This window comes from Drosophila suzukii, chromosome 3, assembly GCF_043229965.1.
Source record: "Drosophila suzukii chromosome 3, CBGP_Dsuzu_IsoJpt1.0, whole genome shotgun sequence".
Lineage (NCBI taxonomy): Eukaryota > Metazoa > Arthropoda > Insecta > Diptera > Drosophilidae > Drosophila > Drosophila suzukii.
The window spans coordinates 12,627,531-12,648,065 of record NC_092082.1 but is presented as its reverse complement, the minus strand read 5'-3'; the positions used below and the strand labels follow the sequence as shown (position 1 = coordinate 12,648,065).

The window sequence follows — 20,535 nt, the reverse complement described above, 5'->3', positions numbered from 1 at the left end:
CAAAGTGCGAAGCAATTAAGAATTTATTTAACGCCGTCACAAGCAATTAAGCACTTTTCATTCATTCATGGCCGCCGCGACAGCAACACTTTTTACCACCCAGAAACTATATATATATATATATATATATGTATGTATGTATCTCGACTATCTGTAGTATCTGCCCGATGCCATATCCCCCAGGACGCGCCATTGATGTCGTCCTGTTTCCTGCAGCGCTGCAAAATAATTCGCATATTTGGCACGCCAGTTGCCCGTGTTTTTCCCCATCGGCATGTGGTGTGGTGCCCCCCGTGAATGTGGTAATCGATGGCCATGCAAATGATGAGACGGACATCCGAGTAGCTGGACACAGGAGCAGCAGCATCAGCGGGAACAGGATGAGGAGCAGCTGCTGTCGTTTCCTAAACAACATAGCGACATCGACATCGATTGGAGGAACGCGGTTGAACCACATGCAAAAACCGATTACAACAATCATTAGCAGCATGGGCCATTGTAATTTTTGCCTTTCACCCCCCCTCTCAATCAGCCAACTTTGCATAAATTTCCATGCATCCTTGGCGGCATTTAAGCTGTGTGAAAAGCACTGCTTAACCCATTAACTGAATGGCGTTGAAGTTCCCCCAAAGTGTTCGCAGCATATTTCGAAAAGTTTTTCCATTGATTAGGAGCGAAAAAGTTTGGAAAAAGGGACACATTTTCCTTACAAAAAAGCTTGCGTCGGTGGAAAGTGACTTTAAATTGGGTTAGGTTGGGTCAGCTAAAAAGTAGGGACTAACTTTATCCACATGAATTTTGGGTCAATTGATACTTCATAAGAATGTTATTTATGACGAAATTCTTATAAGTATAATATTTTTAGAACATTTTTTTTTTATAAAAAGAATATTGTATTTTAAAAAGAAAATAATCAGAGATCAAGATGAAATGTCTTATAAATCCCAGAGATTTATGTGTAATCATTGAAATATACTTTTAGTTATTCCCTAACTTAACCAGTATGAACAGAAATCATCCTAGGTCTGTTTGTGAGAATTTTGTTAAATCATTTATTTTACGTAATTTTGAAATAAAGTAATATTCATAAAAAGTTAATTTCCCAATTCCATTTTTTTTCCCAATCGAAGCTAAGTAAAGCCTTTGAAATCGCGTCCCTCGGCAAATGAACATCTCAATGAATGTAATTCTATTTACCAAGTTAAGTGTTGTGTGCTTTTTGTTTGTTAACCCAATTAAACAGCTATAGTACAGAGCACCCAGTGGCGTGAAATGTATCTTTAAGCTCCCCCCACAAGTCCTTGATGGGTTAACACTACACCCATGTTGCCCCCACTTCAGGACCCTTCGTCTCGCTTAAGTCTCGCCGTGTCTCTATCAATATGTTGATTAACTCTTTTATTTATGAGCCACAGCCGCTGATTCCGCTTATTGGCTTACATGCAACCTTATACTCGGCATTCGCCTTTTCCACGTCAGAATCTGAATTTTCCCTTGGATATGCCGACGATGCCGAGGGTAAAGTGCATCAATATTGCATTTTCCATATAACTACTTGTATGATTTTACACAGCTTTCTTTTACGTGATAAATAAATTGAATAAATTGGCTCAGTGAAAGCGGATCGCAACTGGGGGATGCACTTTACCCTTAATTACTCTGCGTGTTTACCGCTCATCGAAATTTTATGAGTGGTTCTGTTCTGGCTGTGGTGAACTTTTCGGGGTTAAGTGCCAATGAGCACACATTTCCCTCGTCATACCTACACATACCTGCATTTCAATTTGATTTTTATACATTTTCAATAATTAAAAAAAAGAAACAGCTTGCACATGTGAGCACACTCAAAGACCCCTTGAAAGCTTTTTACCCATCGCTCCATCTATCTCATGAGGATGAGTATCTGGTGGTTTTTGCTCCATGGCAACAGGAAAAAAACTTTATAAATTATGCCAATCAAGAATAAGCGCGTTTTAAGTGCGCTAACTTCCGAAGGGGATGAACTGGAAGAGGTCGCAGCTGAAAAGCAGAAAAATTCCGGAAAAGCCATAGGAGAAAGCAACAGAATTCTCCCCCTTTTCACGCCGTGGCTTGATTATTGATAATGACTTTGGAATGAATTTTCAGCGAAAGTTAATTTAATTATACCAATTCTTTTCATATCCCCGAAGGATTGTGTTTCCAGAAATATTGTAAGTGAAGGCGGAAAGCAGTTTGTGCATACAAATTACACGTTTGATGAAGTTGTTGAAGCCCGAGGACATTAAAGTGAAAGTAGCTTTTTTAAAATGAAGAAATGGAAAGGGGAATTTTATTTTTATATCTCTTAGTTGGGTATCATTTTCAGTTATATTTAAACAAGGGGCCCTTTTATCAACAGAAAACTTTTAGATTACAATCTCTATATGTTTTCGGAACAAGAATTCAATTAAAGTTCAGATACGTTTTTAGGTTTAACCACGAGGGGGTCTTGCAATATTGAGTACAATGAAGTAGGGCAAGCAAATTAAGATTTTTAAGCCCCCAAGATATCGGTTATCCCATTGAGCGTTGTAAACGACTTTCATCAATCGAATCCAGTTCGTAATTAACTCATAAGTGGGGTGTTCCAATTATCAATCGAACTGTGTCGGTCAACGGGCCGTGGCATTTGCCACCCGCAGGGCACAAAATCGAAGGATTCCTTTGGTTGCATTTCGAGGGGACGGACGGACGCGACTGTCATTGTTAGTGCTGCTTGGCAGTTAGTCGCGCGTTTATAATTAAAACGTAATTGCCGCAATAAATTGCACAAACCGCAACTGCCAGCAGGAGCAGCATTTTCCCGGGCAAAAAGCAGGAGCAGCATCAGTGGCAGAAATAGAGCTTTTCCTTGTCGATTGCCATTACAGCTGCCAGCAATGCAGGCAGCCATAAAAAGAAATGTCCGATTACACTGGGTAGCAGCTAAGAAACTTATATAAATATTATAAAATAATTTATAATATTTAAACAAAATAGTTAAGCTTTAAAAAATAATATTTTTCTAATTTTCTCGACTGGTTTGTAAACCAAATCTGTTTTCTAAGGTTGAGTTATAGAATTTTAAAACGTGATTTTTTTTTTAAATAATAAAGAATTTTTTTTATTATTAAAACCACCATCTAACAACATAATTTTAATTAAAATACATTTAGGGATGCTAATTTTCTTAAATGTAGAAATTTAATATTTCAAACCTTCATTTTTAAAGATACTGAAGCAAAATACATTGAAGCAAAATACATTTCTTTAATTTATAAATGTAATATCTTATCACTTCTGTATTACCTGGAATTTAACGCCAAAATACGATGACAAAAGAGGTTCGTCGACCCTAAAAACTGAAGTATAGATCTGTGTAGTTTAAAACCTACTTATAGGTTTCCAAAAGGGCCAAAAACCTGTCCTAAGCTTCCCTAACTAAATTTGTTGAGTATCAAAAGGAGAAGTTAGGAAAGGCTACCTCTATAATCTGTATAACATTTTTAAAGCCACATAAAAATCTAGAATTAACCAATTTAAGATGGTGTACCAACCCCGAAATATATATTATCGGCTGACCAGTGTTAATCGTAACCCGAGCCCTGAAAAATACTCACAATGTGGCGCCGCCGATATACATGCTGCCCTCAAACGGGCCGAACTCCTCCTCGGGCAGCAAATCGAGCATCTGGTAATCGGTGTTTATCATGAAGCGCACATGATACTGGTTGTAGTCGATCCATATTTTATGCCACTCGCCGCCGTTCAGCCGGCGGTGCGAGTTAATGACCAGCTCGCGGGTGGTGCCCGTGCTCAGGGTGAAGGTGAACGTGAGCTGGTCATCGCCGGTCAGGGCCACCATGAAGGAGGGATAGTGGGGCCGAATGGGTGGCTGGAACAGCAGGATGGCCTTCTCGCCGGTGGTGCGGAACGAGAAGGCGATGTCGCCCTTGCGCCACCCGGGCACCTCGATATACGACTGCGATGTGGTGAAGGTGACCACGTACTTCTGCGTATCTGTTGGTAAAAGGGTGGGCAGTCATTAACTGGTAGTTAATAGGAGAAACAGTAAATAGCTACGGGGTGACATAGAATTAAGAGTATCTAAACAAAAGGAAGCAGGGAAAGGATACATCCACATGTCAGGGTACACCTAAATATAATGTATCTATACATAAAACTATAGGGTGACATACAATTAAAAGTATCTAAACAAAAGGAAGCAGGGAAGAGATATTTCTACATGTCATGGTACACCTAAATAAAATTCATCTATACTTAAAACTAATTCTAAGATCAAATCCTTAGTTGTTTAAAAAATAGCATTTCATACTTATAACTATAAGAATTTATTTATTTAGGAATTTTAAGGCGGAGATTTCTTTCTTGAATCTCTGTAATAATTCTTAAAGAGAATTTAGAGAATTTGGAGTTATTCTCCGAAATATTAAGCGTATCTAAACGTTAATGAAAAACAGCTAAAAGTTATATATTGTAATAGGGTTTGCTGAAAAAACTGTCACTGCTAACATGTGATCTTCAATCTTTAATTTTAATTAAATCAAACAATTTGCTTTTATGCACACCTGGAGTTTTATAGCAAAGGTATTTTATTAAGATTAACTGAAGAGAAATATTCTTAAAAAGAAATAAGAAAGAAATTTTCTTAAATACTTAGAATAGTAGGTATTTTAGATGATTTACCCATTTCACTCACTTGTTTCAACGCATTCCAGGGGACCCAAAGTGATGCGACCCTGGGCCTCGTCATCCATGTCCTTCTGCTGCAGGAAGTACATATTGGTGATGCCCAGACTCTGCGGATCCTGGTAGTAGCCCTCATCCGAATTCCATTTGTTCTCCTTCACATCGCAGTTGCATGATTGATTCGGGTCCACGCACGTCTTGTTAACGGAGCACGGACAGGCGCCTCTGCGGAAGAGTTGGTTTCGGTTTTTGGGTTAAGTTCCTTTCATTTTTTAGCTCTGGGGCGGAAAAGTCCCGAAAAAAGGTGAAAGGTATTAGAAAAAGTTCGCATTCATTTGCATACATTTGGGGCGCAGCAGATCTGCCGGCAGTTTGACGAGCCCGTTGAGTGACCGAGTGACTGGGCCACATCCGACGCCCCCTTTTTTTGGCTTTTCGCTGCGCCATTTATGCAAAAATATATTCGTTGGGTATCAAACAATTTGAGGATGTATCGGTGACAAGGCAATTAAGGGACAATCAAATTCAATTACCAAGGGGAGGTAAGCTTGAATATATTTTATGGCTCGTAAATATTGTACAAAGGTAAATTTAAACAGTCGTCTTAGGAAATCTTTGTAAATTTTATTAGCTAACATACAATATTTACTGAAGCGGAAGGGTCTTGAGGGTCTACTACGTGAACAAATTTGACAATGGAGTTTTTGAATAATAAGCTTTTCTTGGATCACGTGATGCTGAAGAATTCGCGATTACAAACCATCTACATTTTAAAATACCACTACCAATCCATTGGGAATTTTATTAAAGGTATAGTAAGGCATGGCATTCAATATTTACAATGTTTATATTTTATTGTTTTGGTCAAAATAGTGTATTTTTGTGTGGAAAATTAAGGTTTTCGTTTTTGGTTAAAAAACACGTTTTTCGTAGTGTTTTCATGCTGTAACTTGGACAAAATTGGTCTTAAGTCAACAAGAGGCACAGTTATGGACAGCTGAAAAGTTAATAAATTGATATCCTTCACTTTCTGGGTGATTTTAAAAATTTTAACTTTTTACAAATTTTTACATATTTCATAAGGGGTAAGGTCACAAATTTTTCAGAATTCGGACAAAAATTAAATTATTGAGGTTTAAATGCCAATCGATTGAAAAATTTTTTACGAGCTCAACAAGGTATGGCATTCCATGTTTGAATTTTTTTTTTGTTGCTATGCAATTTTTTAGATCGAAAAATATGCTTTTCTGTGCATTTTTGTATTCCTTAAACCTTTCCTGATTAGAAATCTCTTCTTTATTTTAAACTTGGCTTTCCTCAACCAAATTAAAGAGTATCGAATGAACCAAAAAGGTTTTTTTCTATGAATGCCACTCCTTTTCCGGCTTATGTTTGCGTTTGCTGCGGTTTGGGCCTGCATGTGCCGCTTCCGTTTCCGACTCCGTGTTGCAAGATCCGCAGCGAAGCCACCGCAGCAGCAGCAACACAGTGGCACACAGACCAACAAACAAACCAACAAACAAACGATGCTGTCAAATTTTGAATGAGTAAAGACCCAACTACGAGCCAATGATGGATGGCCAAATGGTCTGGGCCAACACATGCACACATCCGAAAAACTCTGGCTAGAAGTTAACCCATTTTTTTTTATCTTGACCCAGACTCGGTGTTTCGTTTTCTGCATTTTTCGACCGTAGCCAACCGGAACGCCATTCATTCATGGAGGCATACAAACAAGTGCCAAAAAAAAATGAAAACGAAACCAAAGTCGGAGCTGTTTAGGTTTTCGAATTGATTTACTGAAAGCGGAAATTAGTGACGCAGGCCGAACAAAACAAAAACAAAGCAAATTTTGGCAGCAACAAGCGACTGGAAATTGCTGCCACCAGATGTTGCCTACTTTGCAGCGCATGATGAATTGTCAAAAGGGTTCCAACAATCCAACCCGAAATATCCCTATGGGTTCGAGCCTATACAAAACTGAAGTCATGAGGGCGAGGTTTTCCAAAGAAATTAGGCGTAAAGACTAAATTTGTGCGCTCAAAGCCATTTATTTTAAAAAGGGCTGCCATAGCAAGAAAAATAACCCTGGCAAACTTGTAACGAACAAAAAATGAACAGGCATATGAATATGTGATCTGATAAATCGAATAAATTATACCCGTTGTTTGCATTAATATTTATAGTTTTTATTAACAACCAAAGGACATTTACTATCTAAAATAGGACTTTTTATTAAAATAATATGAAATAAAAATTATCAAACGCATCAATTTATGCCACTTTGATTTTAGATTGCATTTTAATAGAGTTATGTATTCCGATATGATCTGATTGTTCTTTCACTATTTTTTTTATTAATTTGCATTTGGTAATACATAAAACTAAAAAAATATTCCCAAGGATATACCCTTCTACAAAAAAAATAAGTGGAATAACGAACAATATGGCGGCAAACATATTTTTAGTACGGCTGAGGAAACCATAAGAGATATTCCGGGACTCATTCATAAACCTTATTAGCGCTGAGGCGGAAACATATTTGCCAGACATAAATACCAAACTCAGGCCTTTTGTTTTGCACTTTGGCAATTTTTCGTATTTTTGCTTCATATGCCGTTTTGCCCTTCGGTTCGTTTGGCTTTTTTAAGGGTTTCACCATTAGTTTACCTTGGACAGAAAGGCATTTGGCAGCCGGTTATGCTGCTCAAGTTTTTGGCATCATAAAATTTAATGCTCCAATGCATGGCAACAAATGCGGCAGATATAACTTTGGCTCCAGAAGAGGATATACAAAAAAAGGAAAGGCAAATTTCAAGAGCTAAACCAACACTAGATCTTGGTCAGTTCAGTGGGCCGAAGTCCATGACAAATTAAACAGGACAGATGGCTCCGTAGGACGACCACACTCAACTGACAATTGTAGGGACGTGGTCATAGGCTTCGGGAATATATATCGATGCCATTTGAAAGTGAAGTTGCAGTCAGTTTTCAACTGGAAAATAGAACACAGCATCTGTGTGTGATGGGTAAATATGTCAGTTAGCATTAAGCGAAGCTTCCTGCCTAGCATTTATATAATGCATATGCGAGCAATTAATTTAAGTTTCGTTTACAATTGAAATGCCAGCAGGAGGAGCGGGAGTTGTGAGTTTCTCCCTCCCAGAATATTTCGGATTTATACTGTTGGATTACCACACGTAGTATGTAGTCCACTGGAGCGGAACGCACACACAAAATGCAGCGGGGGGCTTCAAATTGGGGGCGGGGACCGGTGATAATCTAGGGAGCAACAACAAGTTAAGCAAATAGACTGCAACATTAATTGTGTGGCCAGCGGTGTACCAAAATCATACACCAGCATGTGTATAGTCTAAGCTATGGATAGTGGGTTGGAAATCTCTTTAAAGGTTACATAAATGATTTTAAACCAAAAAACTCTTGTCTTTTTATAACATACTTAACAAAAAGTAAGATTTTTATAAATACAAGTACTAAAATCACTTTGAAAAATGCCTTAAAGTATGCAGTAAAATCTACCACACTTTAAATATAGTGTTGCATACTTTTAAGCAGCTTTAATATTAATATAAAAATCTTTAATAATATTACTTAAAGATTTTTTAAAAGCAATTATTATATAATGTTTTAAGGAAATAATAATTATAATTCCTGATAAAAATCATAACATTAATTTTCGTCTCATTTTCCTCCCCATTATCCACAGTACCGAAACCCCTATTCCTGTCATCCAATTTTGTGTTGTTTGCGGCAACGTGGCCCAGCACGTAAATCACAAATACCCCCTTGAGAACCACTAGCCCCAGGTGTGCTACCATCGCTTACCTCTTGACATTTCCTAGGAAGTCGACGGTGAGATTCTTGGCCGAGGAGGTGAACCAGGTGGCCGAGTGAAGTTCCAACTGAGCCCGGTAGCAATCGTACTTGATGTACTGTGTGCAGTACAGTGAATGCGAGATAAGTTCCTGCAGCATGTGAGGTGAAAATTCCCTATATCTGATGTTGAAGCTGAAGTCGGTCTCCCTGGCGGATCGCACATCCACTTGACTGGGTAGATTGTGCTCTACAATGGTTTTCGTGGCATTTTCAAGGCTCTGGAAGTCACACTTTACATGAGCAGGTGGAAAGACACCATTGCCATCGATGTCGATAAGGTAGACATCCGATTTTGTGAAACCCAGCAGAGCCAACTCCTCGCAGGTCTTTCTATATTTGGTAAAATGACAATTTTTGCCTATATAACCCGTGTGTTTGCAATCACAGGTGACACGATCGTCTTTAACAAAACACTTGCCACCATGCTCACAGGTATTGGGTCTTTTGCATGGATCTATGTAGTTGCAGTTGTCCAGGGCGACCTAAAATTATAACAATAGAGATGTTATTACACAAAATATGTCTTCAGAAATTAATGGGGCTGCCTCACAAATCACTAGAGTTTTAAAGTCACTTTAAAATTGCATTGTAGGTGTCTATAAGTATGCAGTGAATAAAGGATAGTCGAGCTTAAAATGTGTTGTTGCATACTTTTAGACACCTATAATGACATTTGAAAGTGGGATCAAGCTACTATGATTTGTATGGCACCCGCGAGTAAATATAAATTAAAATAAAAATCTTAGTTGTAACAAAGAAATCTAGAGATCATAAAGAATATTGACTTACCTCTCCCACGACTCTTTCTGTTTTGACCACATGTCGGGGTTCGATCAGATGTCCGTTGATCTCTATATCTCGGATGCAACCCACTAAACCCATGGCTGCAGACTTTAAGCTACTGCCGATGATCAGTTTATCCCCTATGTTAAAGGTCAATCCATACATCTGACTGAGAGTGTGGCGATAATCCACCGTAAACCGAATCTCGCCCAGCTTATAGTCCAATTCCACGCTGTGCCAGGAGGTGGCCCTATTGATTTTAATGGTGGTCGAGTGCGTTACATTGTTGTTCACATCGGGGACCAGATCGAAGCTTAGTTTGTCCGACGTCAGACGTATCTAATGGATGGGCGGCCATTTTGCAATTTCCGTTAGACGCGCATTTCCGGTGGAGTTCCATGGCGGATTTATTTTTTTATCGAAGCGGAGCCATAGTCGCCGCCAACGGATGTTGCACGTAGGAACAACGAACAAAACCCGAAGCCGCGCATTAGCGTGTTTCCAAATATTAGTTTTTGTCATCGACATCGGCACATGTAAAAGCAGAATAAGAGAAAAATAGTAAAATTCTGTTAGCATTAGAAGATTCAACTGTGTGTATGTGGAAATAAATCAAAATTGCGAAAATGTCTGAAATGCAGAACTGCACAACCGCATTCAAATACCCGCTTTCCCCATTTCACCGCACCCATGCACACATTTCAATTTAAATGCCTTTGTGCATTAGCTACGCTTAAATCATATTACGCATACGCCACGTGGCCACGTTGAGTTTCGCATTTGCCGAATCAATCGCCTAGTTTCAAATGGGGTCCGTGGGGAGAGCTGTTGTTGAAATTGCTGCCCATTAATTTGCAGCAATGCAATGGAGTTAGGGGTACGGAAAGCTTAAAAGGGGTTCAAGTGGTATTTGTCCACGACTCTTTATCATTCGTTTGATCCTCTGTAACCAAATTGCTCTGTTCTTGGTGTCATATGCAGCAATAATTATTATGGGCAGCAAACGAACGCGAGCCTAGCTAGGATGCTGATTTCGGGGAACTAGTTCCATATTTTGAGAACATAATCTTAGTACCTTGATAACGTTGATTATTAAAAATATAATATTTCTTAGGAAACTAATTTTTTCAACGTTTTTAAAGTTATGGATGGCAAAGCTACAAATAACTGATTGAAAACGCCTATAAAAGTGTCTAAAAGTATGTTACAATATATTTTAAGCTTGATGGCTTGTCGACCTATTTTTCAATGCATACTTTTAGACACTTTTTAAAAATATTACAAAACTATCATAATTTCTTTAGAACTCTGAATAATTCCTTTTTTAAGGCACTGCATAAAATATTTAAATTAAGTTTTGTAAAACCATTATTTACCTGACAGCCAATAAATTGAACGCATCGAGATTAGCTCGTAAAATATTCAAAGTTTATAGACAAACAAATCTGACAGATAACCCTGCCATAAGCTATTTATCTATCTGCAAAATGTTATTGCCATAAACCAACTAATTTGATAGCTGTACATATTTTTTTCCCCCTATTGCTAACTGCAGTCTATTATTTTTGGAAATGTGAAAAAATATTTATTGAAATTTCATGAACTTGTTGGTGCTGCCGATGATGCAACACAGCTCAGCACAGTTGCGATTTGTACATGTCCGTATAAATAAATGTACCAACAAGCTGGCGAGTGTGTGTGTTTATGGTATACTCGTATACCCGATATTTATCTATGCTCATTGTGAATTGCGCTTTTGCGCCGCCTATGCGAAATGGCAAACACTCGGATTTTATTGCATATTTCATTAGATTTTTGTCAGGGCGTTATGTTTAAAGGCAAACACGCCTTCCACTCTCCGCCCACCCGGACACATTCGTCGCACTCTGTGACAATATTTCAAATCATTTTTATTCCTCCGTTGCCACCGCGAGTTTGGCTGTTTTGTTTGCCTATTTCGCCCATTTGCGCGCTGTCAATAAATTCGATTTTCGATTTGTGATTCGCGATTTATGCGGGCGCATAGTTTTTATGTGACACCCCCCCAAAATCCAAACCCAATCACCCTGTGCAGCATGTGACATGACATTCGGTGTTGCATACACTTGTTTGTGCTCTTCTGTGGGTGTTTTATCTTTTTTTTTTGGGTTATTCGGAGCTTGAATGAGTGACAGAAAGGGGCGAAAATACTGTTGGCAATTTATTAGTTTGTTGAGCTCCATACGCAACACGCAGGTGGCAATTTTGTGGCCTACACCGGGGTAAATAGTAAATAAATAAATGCTCGTAACTGATGCTTTTTTGAAGTTGGCCAAATGCAGATAGGACGTCGCGCAAATATAAAACCGCGGTCAACATAATAGCTTTAAGCGAGGGAAATTAAGACAAACCTCAAAGCTTGCCAGGTTTTTAAAAAGTAAATATTCATTTATTTGGCATATCTAATAAAGCCACTTATTGAAATCATATATATGAATTAAATATAAACAGGAAAAGAGACCAATTTTTTAGGGTTTTGAAATCGTTTGTAAATGTGCCTAAAAGTATGCAATACAAAATGATGTCAATTTTTTAAAATATATTATTGCATACTTTTAGACACATTTACTTGTGTGATTTTAAAACGAAGGGTGCCCTTCGAGTATAAGCCTCGTAAAATTATTTACAAAAACAACTGAACAAAAATCTTAATATGCTTAACAGTAGTTAAAAAATTTACCTTAAAACCCTAGAGCTATTATTTCTACTTTAATTGTCTGGCCACCCGAAATGACAGGCAGCATTTGAATTATTCGATACATAAAAAATATAAACACAGCCATATTATAAAACCTGACACAATCAATTTAGTATTAATTTGGGTGCGCATAAATCGCCAAACGGCAAATAAGCCGTAGAGTCAGCCGATGCAAAATTGAATGGCTTGCGGCATAAATATTCATTGGCATTACAACGGCAATTTTATTGCAATGCCAATAAGTCAGAGTCTCTGCAGTGACATTTTGGGTTTATTTTTCAAGGGGGGAGTGCGTCTAGCAATCAAAAGGAACAAAATCAACAATAAAATGCAAATAAATACGGCCGGCACACATGAATATTCCTTTTAGTACGTTCTACGAAGCATTTGCCGAAATGACAAGTAACCAAATAAACGTTTTCGGACAGGCCAAGACAAGGTTTGTTTGTTTGTTTAAATACAGATAAATGCTACTGACATCCATATAAACATCAACTCTCTGGGCATTCAATGTGTGGGGATTTAGTGGGGTTTTTCGGGGACGTATTGTTACCCGATTGGCATTAAACTGTTGAATTGTTTTTGTGATCGATTACAACGCACTTTTATGCCGGACCTCAATCGGTTTGGGCCAGTATCTCTCTGCTTGTCTGGTTATAAATTGGTATTTCATGGAAACATTTAACTTGCTTTCAATTGCGATGCGACGACTATGTCATAAATCTATAAAAATTGTTATAGCAAATAAATTGCAGACCATTGAATGGAACAAAAACATGGAATGACAAAATTGGACGGTCATTCCTGTGAATATCCTTGTAATGATTTCTTTGCTACTCAAAAAATTATTTTTGAAATCATGTATAATAATAATAATATCTATAATAATTTAGTAAAGGGAATTTTCTCAAAATAAAAATAATAATGTTTAAAGGGTTATATCATAAGTACGTTTAGGGTAAACTGTCCGAAATAAAAACGTTTTTATTAATTTTAAGAGAAGAAAAATAGGCAATGTCAACGCTTAAATGTCTTAGATATTAAACCTTTAAAAGAATATATTTATTTAAAAATTTCTATATATGATGAAACACTTTAAAGCTATACGATTTTACTTATTTCTTCTGACAAAAGCTAATCGAAAATGTAGAAAACAAATGATTTAAGAAAACAATGTCCTTGCCGGAGTACACAATCGCTTTGGGCTACCGACGAAATGAATAATGCCAAACAATTACAAAACACTAAGCTCATTTGACTTTTCATTGCATTAGCCGGAGTCGAGTTTCACTCAGCAGCGCTTAAATTTAATTGCATTTTCCGCATTCCCAATGGCAGTCGGTATTTTTGGGTACATTTTCGTTTGCCCCACAATGTGTGCTACATATAGACTTGTGGAGCATGCCTGTGAGTCCTGGAAAACTTGCGTGAATGTGGGTGTATTTTGGGGCTGGAACACAAGCGATTGCAATGCAAGTTTCATACACAAGCCTGCACAGCAATACATATACACACACGTACAGTAGACACTACCACATGCACATTTGATTTGCATTTCATTTTCTCAGTCGACGTCTCTTTCGCTCTGCTAAGTCGTCTTAAGCAGCACGTTTCTCAGTGGAAACGTCCAGCTGTTCTGTGTGTGTGCGTGCCTGTGGCTGTGTGTAATGCGTGTGTGGAGCTCAAAAGCTCAAGCAATGTGTACTTAGTACACTGAGAGAAAAAAATGTTATGCATCAAATTGCATGAAGAGGGATTTAAAGGAAGAAGCTGTTTTCAATTCTTTCATATCCCTAGAATATTACTTATTACTCTTTATTTATTTTCGGAAATTTCCTAATGATATATATGAAACCCAAATTTTTAGAATAAATCGTATATCGATAAAAATACATTACATAAATCGTATATCGATAAAAATACGTTACATCACTGTAAAGCTTCAACTTTTATATTTGTTTTAAGTTTCTAGTTTCATAGTTTTTTAAAAATGTCGAGTTCTAAAATTGTAAATATGATATAATCAATACATAAACTTTCATGTAACTAAACTTTGGGAATGCCATTGCTATTGGTTCATTCAATGAAGAGATTAATTTAAATAAATGTAATATTTTCGATATAATCCAAATATTTTCAGTGCACTCATGGATGATTGCTTGAATGCTCACACTTACCTCCCAGAAGCCATTTCCGGCACTGGTAGTTACGTCACTGTAGGCCAGCACCGCGCCCGGCCGACTGCTGCGGAAATCGAATTTAATATTAAATTCTTCGGCGTGATTTATGGGCCACCAAATGTGTGATGTCGCAAAGGGATAGGTGATGGGTATGACATTCACTTCGTTCTCGACGAACTCCGCCTCCAGCACGCCTGACCCAGAAACCAAGAGCAGCACCGAGATACAGATAGAGAGATATAGGTTCGTCAGAGAAGGTATGCCAAATATGTCGGTAGCAAATCGCTACACTAGATATTAAATTGTCCTCCACTCACCGTGATAGTGCACCTTGGGATTCCCCCTTTGCAGTTCGTACAGTATGGAGATGTCATTGTAGTAGACATATTTCAGGCTGCCCACGAAATTGTTATGGGATGCCAGACCCTTCTTCTTGTGCAGTTCCGGTCCTCCACCGAAATATATTTCCGGATCGAAGAGAAGATTTCCACTCGCGGTTGCTGGTAGTTCTAGAACCTTTTGCTGTTGATCCAGGATAATGCTAACCGTTCGCTGTTCGTGTAGAATCGTTAGATTGTGCCAATATCCGCGGGTCAAGTCATCTGTGAGTATGGTACTCATCACATTGTCGCCAAAGTCCATTTCCACATGAATCGATTGGTTTTTAATAGCAGCCGCTATATACTGATGCTTCAGAGACTCTCCACTGGCGTAGAATAAGGCTGAATCGTCGAAATTCGTTCGAAACATAAGACTTATACGCCTAGTGGAGGAATGCACTCGATCCTTCCAGTCGTATATCCTGTAGGATACATAGCTAGCTCCTCGCAAAGTAATTATAGTGGCCGCTGTAAAAAAATAAATCAAAAGATATTCATTTCTGAAATTTTATACATTTATTTTATTTCAGTTCCACTCTTATTTTAAGAAAATATTATTACTCTGAAAATTAATAGAGAATGTTAAGCCTTCTTGACTTGTTTCTGAATGAATTTTAAATATGAAGGTAAGGCAAATATTTTACACTTTTATTTGTCAAGAACCTACTTAAAAAAAGAAGGTATTTGTAAAATATGCGATTTTATTACCACTCAATGTATTATTTAAACGAATATATAAAAAATTAAACATAATGTGTGAGTAAATATTTATTCAGCATCGACAAGTCATCACGCATTTTTGTAATCCAGCAATAACCAGAAAAAATGTTTGTAGCAAACACCTGTTAACTCTCTCGAAGTGAAAAAATATAAATTGCCGGATTTAGCATATTCGTATATATCAGCATACGAATTATCCGCTGGAGTACTTGAAACTTTGACCCTTGTTTCCGTTTTTTTTAGTCTCCTGCCACTTGTGCATTATCTGCCTGCTGCACACAGAACAAAAAATGAAAAGAAAAATGCAAAGAACGCTTTAGTGGGCCACAAAAATAGATTATATTGTTTGGTATATGGTGCCCTTTAGGCATTCGCCTGATGTTCGTCGTGGTCCTGTTTCCCTCTCTCCTGGTTCTGTTCCAGATCCTGATCCGGCCTCTTGTCCTGTCCGAGGACCAAATGTGCAAATCGTGTAACGCGCAATTTTCATGCATTTTTTTCTGCAGCCTCTGGTGGTGCAGTGGCAAGTGGTTGGGAATAATAGGTGGTTTGGGTGGTGCCGTGACAGCAACCGCGTTTTGGCCGCTTATCTGACACAGCACACGTGGGCCACGCCCAGCCGATAACGCATCACAGCCCACGCACACCCCTAAAACTCATACACTGAGAGTTTTTCTATTAAAAACATATATATATTTATAATATATCCTTATTGCGAAAGGCTTCAGTTTATAACAAAATCTATAAGACTTAGACTTTATTCTATAAAATTGAATAGCCCCTTATTTGACTTAGGATCTGCTCATTTTCTTCAAAATGTATTACCCATACGCACTGTTGCCTTTATTAAAAAAATATTTTAATCAAGTTGATTTAAGCCAATCATTGGTTTTTTATCTCTATTTTTTTATCGAATAATACAGAACAGATTGGATGTTTAAGAAAATTATGCAAATTTTATAGGATTAATAGATTAAATGGTTTTTAGAAAATTTTAATATTCCGGAATTTTTATGAGTTTTTAAGGAGTGTTTCCTCCCAAAAACTTTTGGACATGTTTTTAATTAGAGCTTTAAACTTTTTCCCAGTGCCCAGAACCCACGCAGATAGCCTAGCTTACTTCACAATTTTATTTGCATTTTGTTGGAGAAAAAACATTCTGCTGCATTAGGTCACAAAAGTGTGCTACAATTTTGTCACTCCAACCCCACTTTGGGCTTATGTTAATGCAGGTGCATAATGAGCCGGGCGATGTACGTTTGGACTCCCATTAGAGAAGGCCGCACCGTGTGACAATCACAGTTTTCTTCATTTTGCCATTTTTGGTGCTGAACTCGTGGCAGTTTTGGAGGACCCTATGGCCACCGCAGATTTTTCCGAAGATGACCCGCTGCCATGGAACCACCGAGGGCTTGAAGCTGATGGTGTAGCTGAGGAGACCCTGGGGAAAGTGGCGGCGATAGTCCCATGGATACGAGATCACACCCGTCAACTTGCTGGGTTCCAGAAAGGAGTACTTTACGCTGTGATGGTTACGCAAAGGATCGTTGCCATGCGGCACAAGTTCTCCCTCCATCCAAAGATCCGAAAATATTCGTACAAATCGATGGCATCTTACATCGTTGTGGGTGGCCATTCGCACAAATTGCAGCACCACTTCCGGACTGAGTTCCGTGTAGAGTTGCAGGAGTAATCGACCTAAGAACTGGTTATTCTCCCTTACCGCCAAATCGAAATATATTATGGGACGCAACAGGATATGGGCAGTACGTTTTCCCAACCGGGGCGAAGGCATATAGGGTAGAAATGTCTGCACCGTCTGTTCAGAGGCCTTCTGCTCAAGGGGCTTGACGGGCGCCACCCAAGGATTGTGAGAGTCCACCTTTAGTTAGGGGTAAATTATCAGAATTTTACGTATTTCTATACATAAGAAATATATTTGAAATACTGCACATGCTATGGGATCAAAATGCCTTAAGTGCCGAAAATTATGATCTTAAACGAGGATCATTTCTTAAAAAATTCTTTAAGTCTTAGGAAACTATTTTAATATTATATCAATTCGATTTTATAGTAAGAGATATTTTTAAAAAGAAAGACTAAGTAATATGTTTTGTAACATATCTTGTTATATCACTATAGATATCGAGCAAACAACATTAAAAAGTGAATTTGATAATTTAACCGGAATTCTGATAGTTTTTAGGGTTGTTCTCTTAAGTCCCTTTAGCAGTTATGATATTCTGAGGTCGTATTTTAAACACATTCTTATTGAGATATGTACAATACAAAAAAATATGCGATACCAGGTTGATATTCATTCGATTTAACTAACTTTTATGCTTTTTTACCAACCTTAGACTTGACCTGCGAAAGACGGCAACCGAGTTGCCTGTTCTCCTGGCTCAGACGGTCTGCCAGCTCACGGATCTTGCTCCGATTCGGCTGAAGGGCAGGATAATGGCGATTGAAGCTATCAATGCAGCCCTTCAGTCGATTGGTCTTGTTGATCCGTCCAAGGAGCTCGAGATTTTTGCGAAAGATATCCTGTTTTTGGCCGAACTCGTTGGTCAACTGACTGCGATTGAGGATGCGAGCCTGATATCCAAAAGAGTCTCCCGAGGATTTGATACTTTTCAGGCGTCTATGATCGATTTGTGACTGTCGTATCTCCATCATGCTCTTATAGGTGACCGGATTTAGGTCCGATTGCCTGCCCGCCGATTGCATTATCTTTCGGAGTTCCGAATAGGTTGGTAATCTATTGTTTAGCAACTTGTCCCGCACCTCTTTGTTTTTCATCACCAATTCATTGGCCACCTTTTGGGCCTTCAGCTCAGTGCACCGACTAGATGGGGTTTTCACAAAAAACTCCGAAAAGGAAACTCCGCGATGATTCATTCTGGTTTTTGGAGATATTTACAGATTGCAGTACACTGTATTGATGATTTTCGCTCAAGTTTAACTTGCAAATTTGTGTACTCAAGCAATTTGTGGCAATGTTTGTTTGTGTTTGAGTAAAACAAACTGAAACACAGACACCAAACTGCTTGGGTCTATGGAGTATGACTTAGTATCGAAAAGCCAACTTAGATGGGGTAAACATATCTAGCGGATTATCTAAAAGGCTTTCAACATAGTAGCTATAACAAACCAATTATAAGTGTGACATTCCTTTAAACATTTATATGTCACGTTTAATCGGAATGAGGCCTATACACAGATATCATGATTTATAAATAAATTATTTATTAAAGCCATGGCTCTAATTGGAGGTGTGACATTTTCATTTGGACAAGGCAGACCGCAATCTGGTGTTTTCTATTTTTTGTATCCCAGCATAAAGCCAAAACTAGTCAAAAAATTATCATAATTAATTTCAAGTTGAAAAAACGGAAGTTAGCAAATGAAATTTAAGTATTTTTATTGTCCAATTTAAAACTTTTCCCAAAATATGCATCTACTGCAATTTCAGCTTGAATTGGGCCAAAAAAAAAGCATCTCCGGCTGCTGCATCATGAATGCCAGTTGAGCTGAAAACTGTCGGCCAAAAGTCCAGAGATGAACTAAGCCCGGAGTCATCATATCACAGGACCTCACAGGACATGCTGCCCCACCCTCAATCTGTCCTGTTTGCTGGCATTTCAATTCGTTTATGCCGGAAGAAGGCGAAAAATCTTGTAGTCTCTTTCACAAATGTTGATGCCTGGTTTTTCGGGGGCTAATGATTTCCCCAACTGAACGCATTTCGTTGACACTTTTGCCATGGAAAATTGTAAAATCGGAATTGTGGAGTGTAAGGAGGGGTTTTTGCGGAGCTGTATTCAGGGTGAAATGCACATGAACAGGCTCGTCCTTGTACTGGCAGTTGTCATTTTAGTTATTGCATTACAAAAGCGTCTGCGTTTGATTATGTCCCGTGTCCCTTGTACCCTGTACGAATTTTCTGTATTTTCAAACACTTAGGAAAAGGAGTGGGTTAAAAATATGATTTAAAAGTAAATGCATATATTCCTGAATTTAAAAAAAATGATGAAGATGCCTTTCGTTTATAAGTTGTTTGTAAAAATATATTTATGGAATCATACAATTTATCAATGCTTTCTGGTACTTTGAAAAAGAGTGTATATTTGTTGGAAACATAATATTTTTATTGATATATAACGTAATCAAAGCATTATTAACTTTGTTTCTTGTTAAAAATAATGTCTATCATATTATTTTAAGTAAAAAAAATATAAAAAAAATAAATGAGCAAAAATGTGAGGATTACCTGAAGAATTTAACTTGAGTTTTCTTAGTAAGCTTTAAAATTATTCCAAGACCGAGATGTCAAAGATGAGATATTTGTTCTATTTTTAGGAAGTGTATTTTTTTATCTTCCTCTTACGGAAAGAATCCTTTAAACATCCGTAAATGTTGTGTCATACCTTTTTGGTGCATTAAAGCCCTAGAAAATGTTGTAGGTTTTCAATTTTTTTGTTTTTTCAATTTCGACACCTTTATTTTTCCCTCTGTAGTCTAGCTCTACCGCTCGCAATGTGCGAGGTTTTAATGGCCTGACACTGTTTCCGTTCCAGGAGCAGTTCAACATGCAGCCGGCAAACCAGTGGGCGGTGGGCGGTGGGCGTTGGGAGGTGGGCGTGGGTGGGTGGTGGCTCAGTGGGCGTGTGGGTGAGGTACATCTGTGTAATTTGCTTGCACTTGCCGGCGCTCGTTACGTAATTGTGATCAGTTGCAGGGGCATCATCAGCAGCAACAGCAACAGCAGGCGCTGTAAATGCTTGACAAACTCGCACGTCACGGCGGCCGCTCGATGTCCTTGACAGACGCCATTTAGACAGATAGAGGAGGGAAAATGCACAGATAGAGGGCACGCGGCATTTTCCAAAATGGCCAACGCTGTCACGGCTAACGGCAAACCGTTAGCGTTTTTTTTCCCCTTACTATTTTGTTCATTTTGCAATTTGCAGCTGTCCATTGCATCAATACCATACTCACTTTCCCCGAAAACATTTCCCCCGGACACTCCGCTTAGTTCCACTGGCACCCGCGAAGTCGGGATTTTATTTTGGATTTTTACTTCTACCATGGCTGGCATGTGTTGGTCATCATTTGCATGCAAATT

At 38.3% G+C, this 20,535-nt stretch overlaps 2 protein-coding genes across 6 annotated transcripts in view; both read right to left on the bottom strand.

Annotated features, from left to right (window-relative positions):
• Positions 1-20,535, bottom strand: part of axo (axotactin) — a 70,314-nt gene that overhangs the window by 27,869 nt on the left and 21,910 nt on the right. For all 5 annotated transcript variants that reach the window (XM_036814641.3, XM_036814638.3, XM_036814639.3 and 2 more), the window contains exons 7-12: positions 14,625-15,155; positions 14,305-14,501; positions 9,397-9,729; positions 8,557-9,089; positions 4,721-4,935; positions 3,621-4,020 (exon numbers count right to left, since the gene is read on the bottom strand). In XM_036814641.3, the coding sequence (XP_036670536.3) occupies positions 3,621-4,020; positions 4,721-4,935; positions 8,557-9,089; positions 9,397-9,729; positions 14,305-14,501; positions 14,625-15,155 (2,209 nt within the window). The remainder of the gene's footprint in view (positions 1-3,620; positions 4,021-4,720; positions 4,936-8,556; positions 9,090-9,396; positions 9,730-14,304; positions 14,502-14,624; positions 15,156-20,535) is intronic.
• Positions 16,519-18,490, bottom strand: LOC108006933 (uncharacterized). The gene is made up of 2 exons (XM_017070536.4): positions 17,763-18,490; positions 16,519-17,289 (listed from the first exon to the last, which is right to left on the bottom strand). Exons 1-2 carry the CDS (start codon positions 18,306-18,308, stop codon positions 16,678-16,680), a joined length of 1,158 nt encoding a protein of 385 aa, XP_016926025.3. The 5' UTR covers positions 18,309-18,490; the 3' UTR covers positions 16,519-16,677.

Bases quoted from the DNA above. Each gene is read 5' to 3' on its own strand.
- LOC108006933 (XM_017070536.4), bottom strand. From the start codon at position 18,308: ATGAATCATCGCGGAGTTTCCTTTTCGGAGTTTTTTGTGAAAACCCCA. The intron at 17,290-17,762 runs GTTGGTAAAAAA...CCCTAACTAAAG, and splicing joins TTTCGCAGGTCAAGTCTAAG to GTGGACTCTCACAATCCTTG.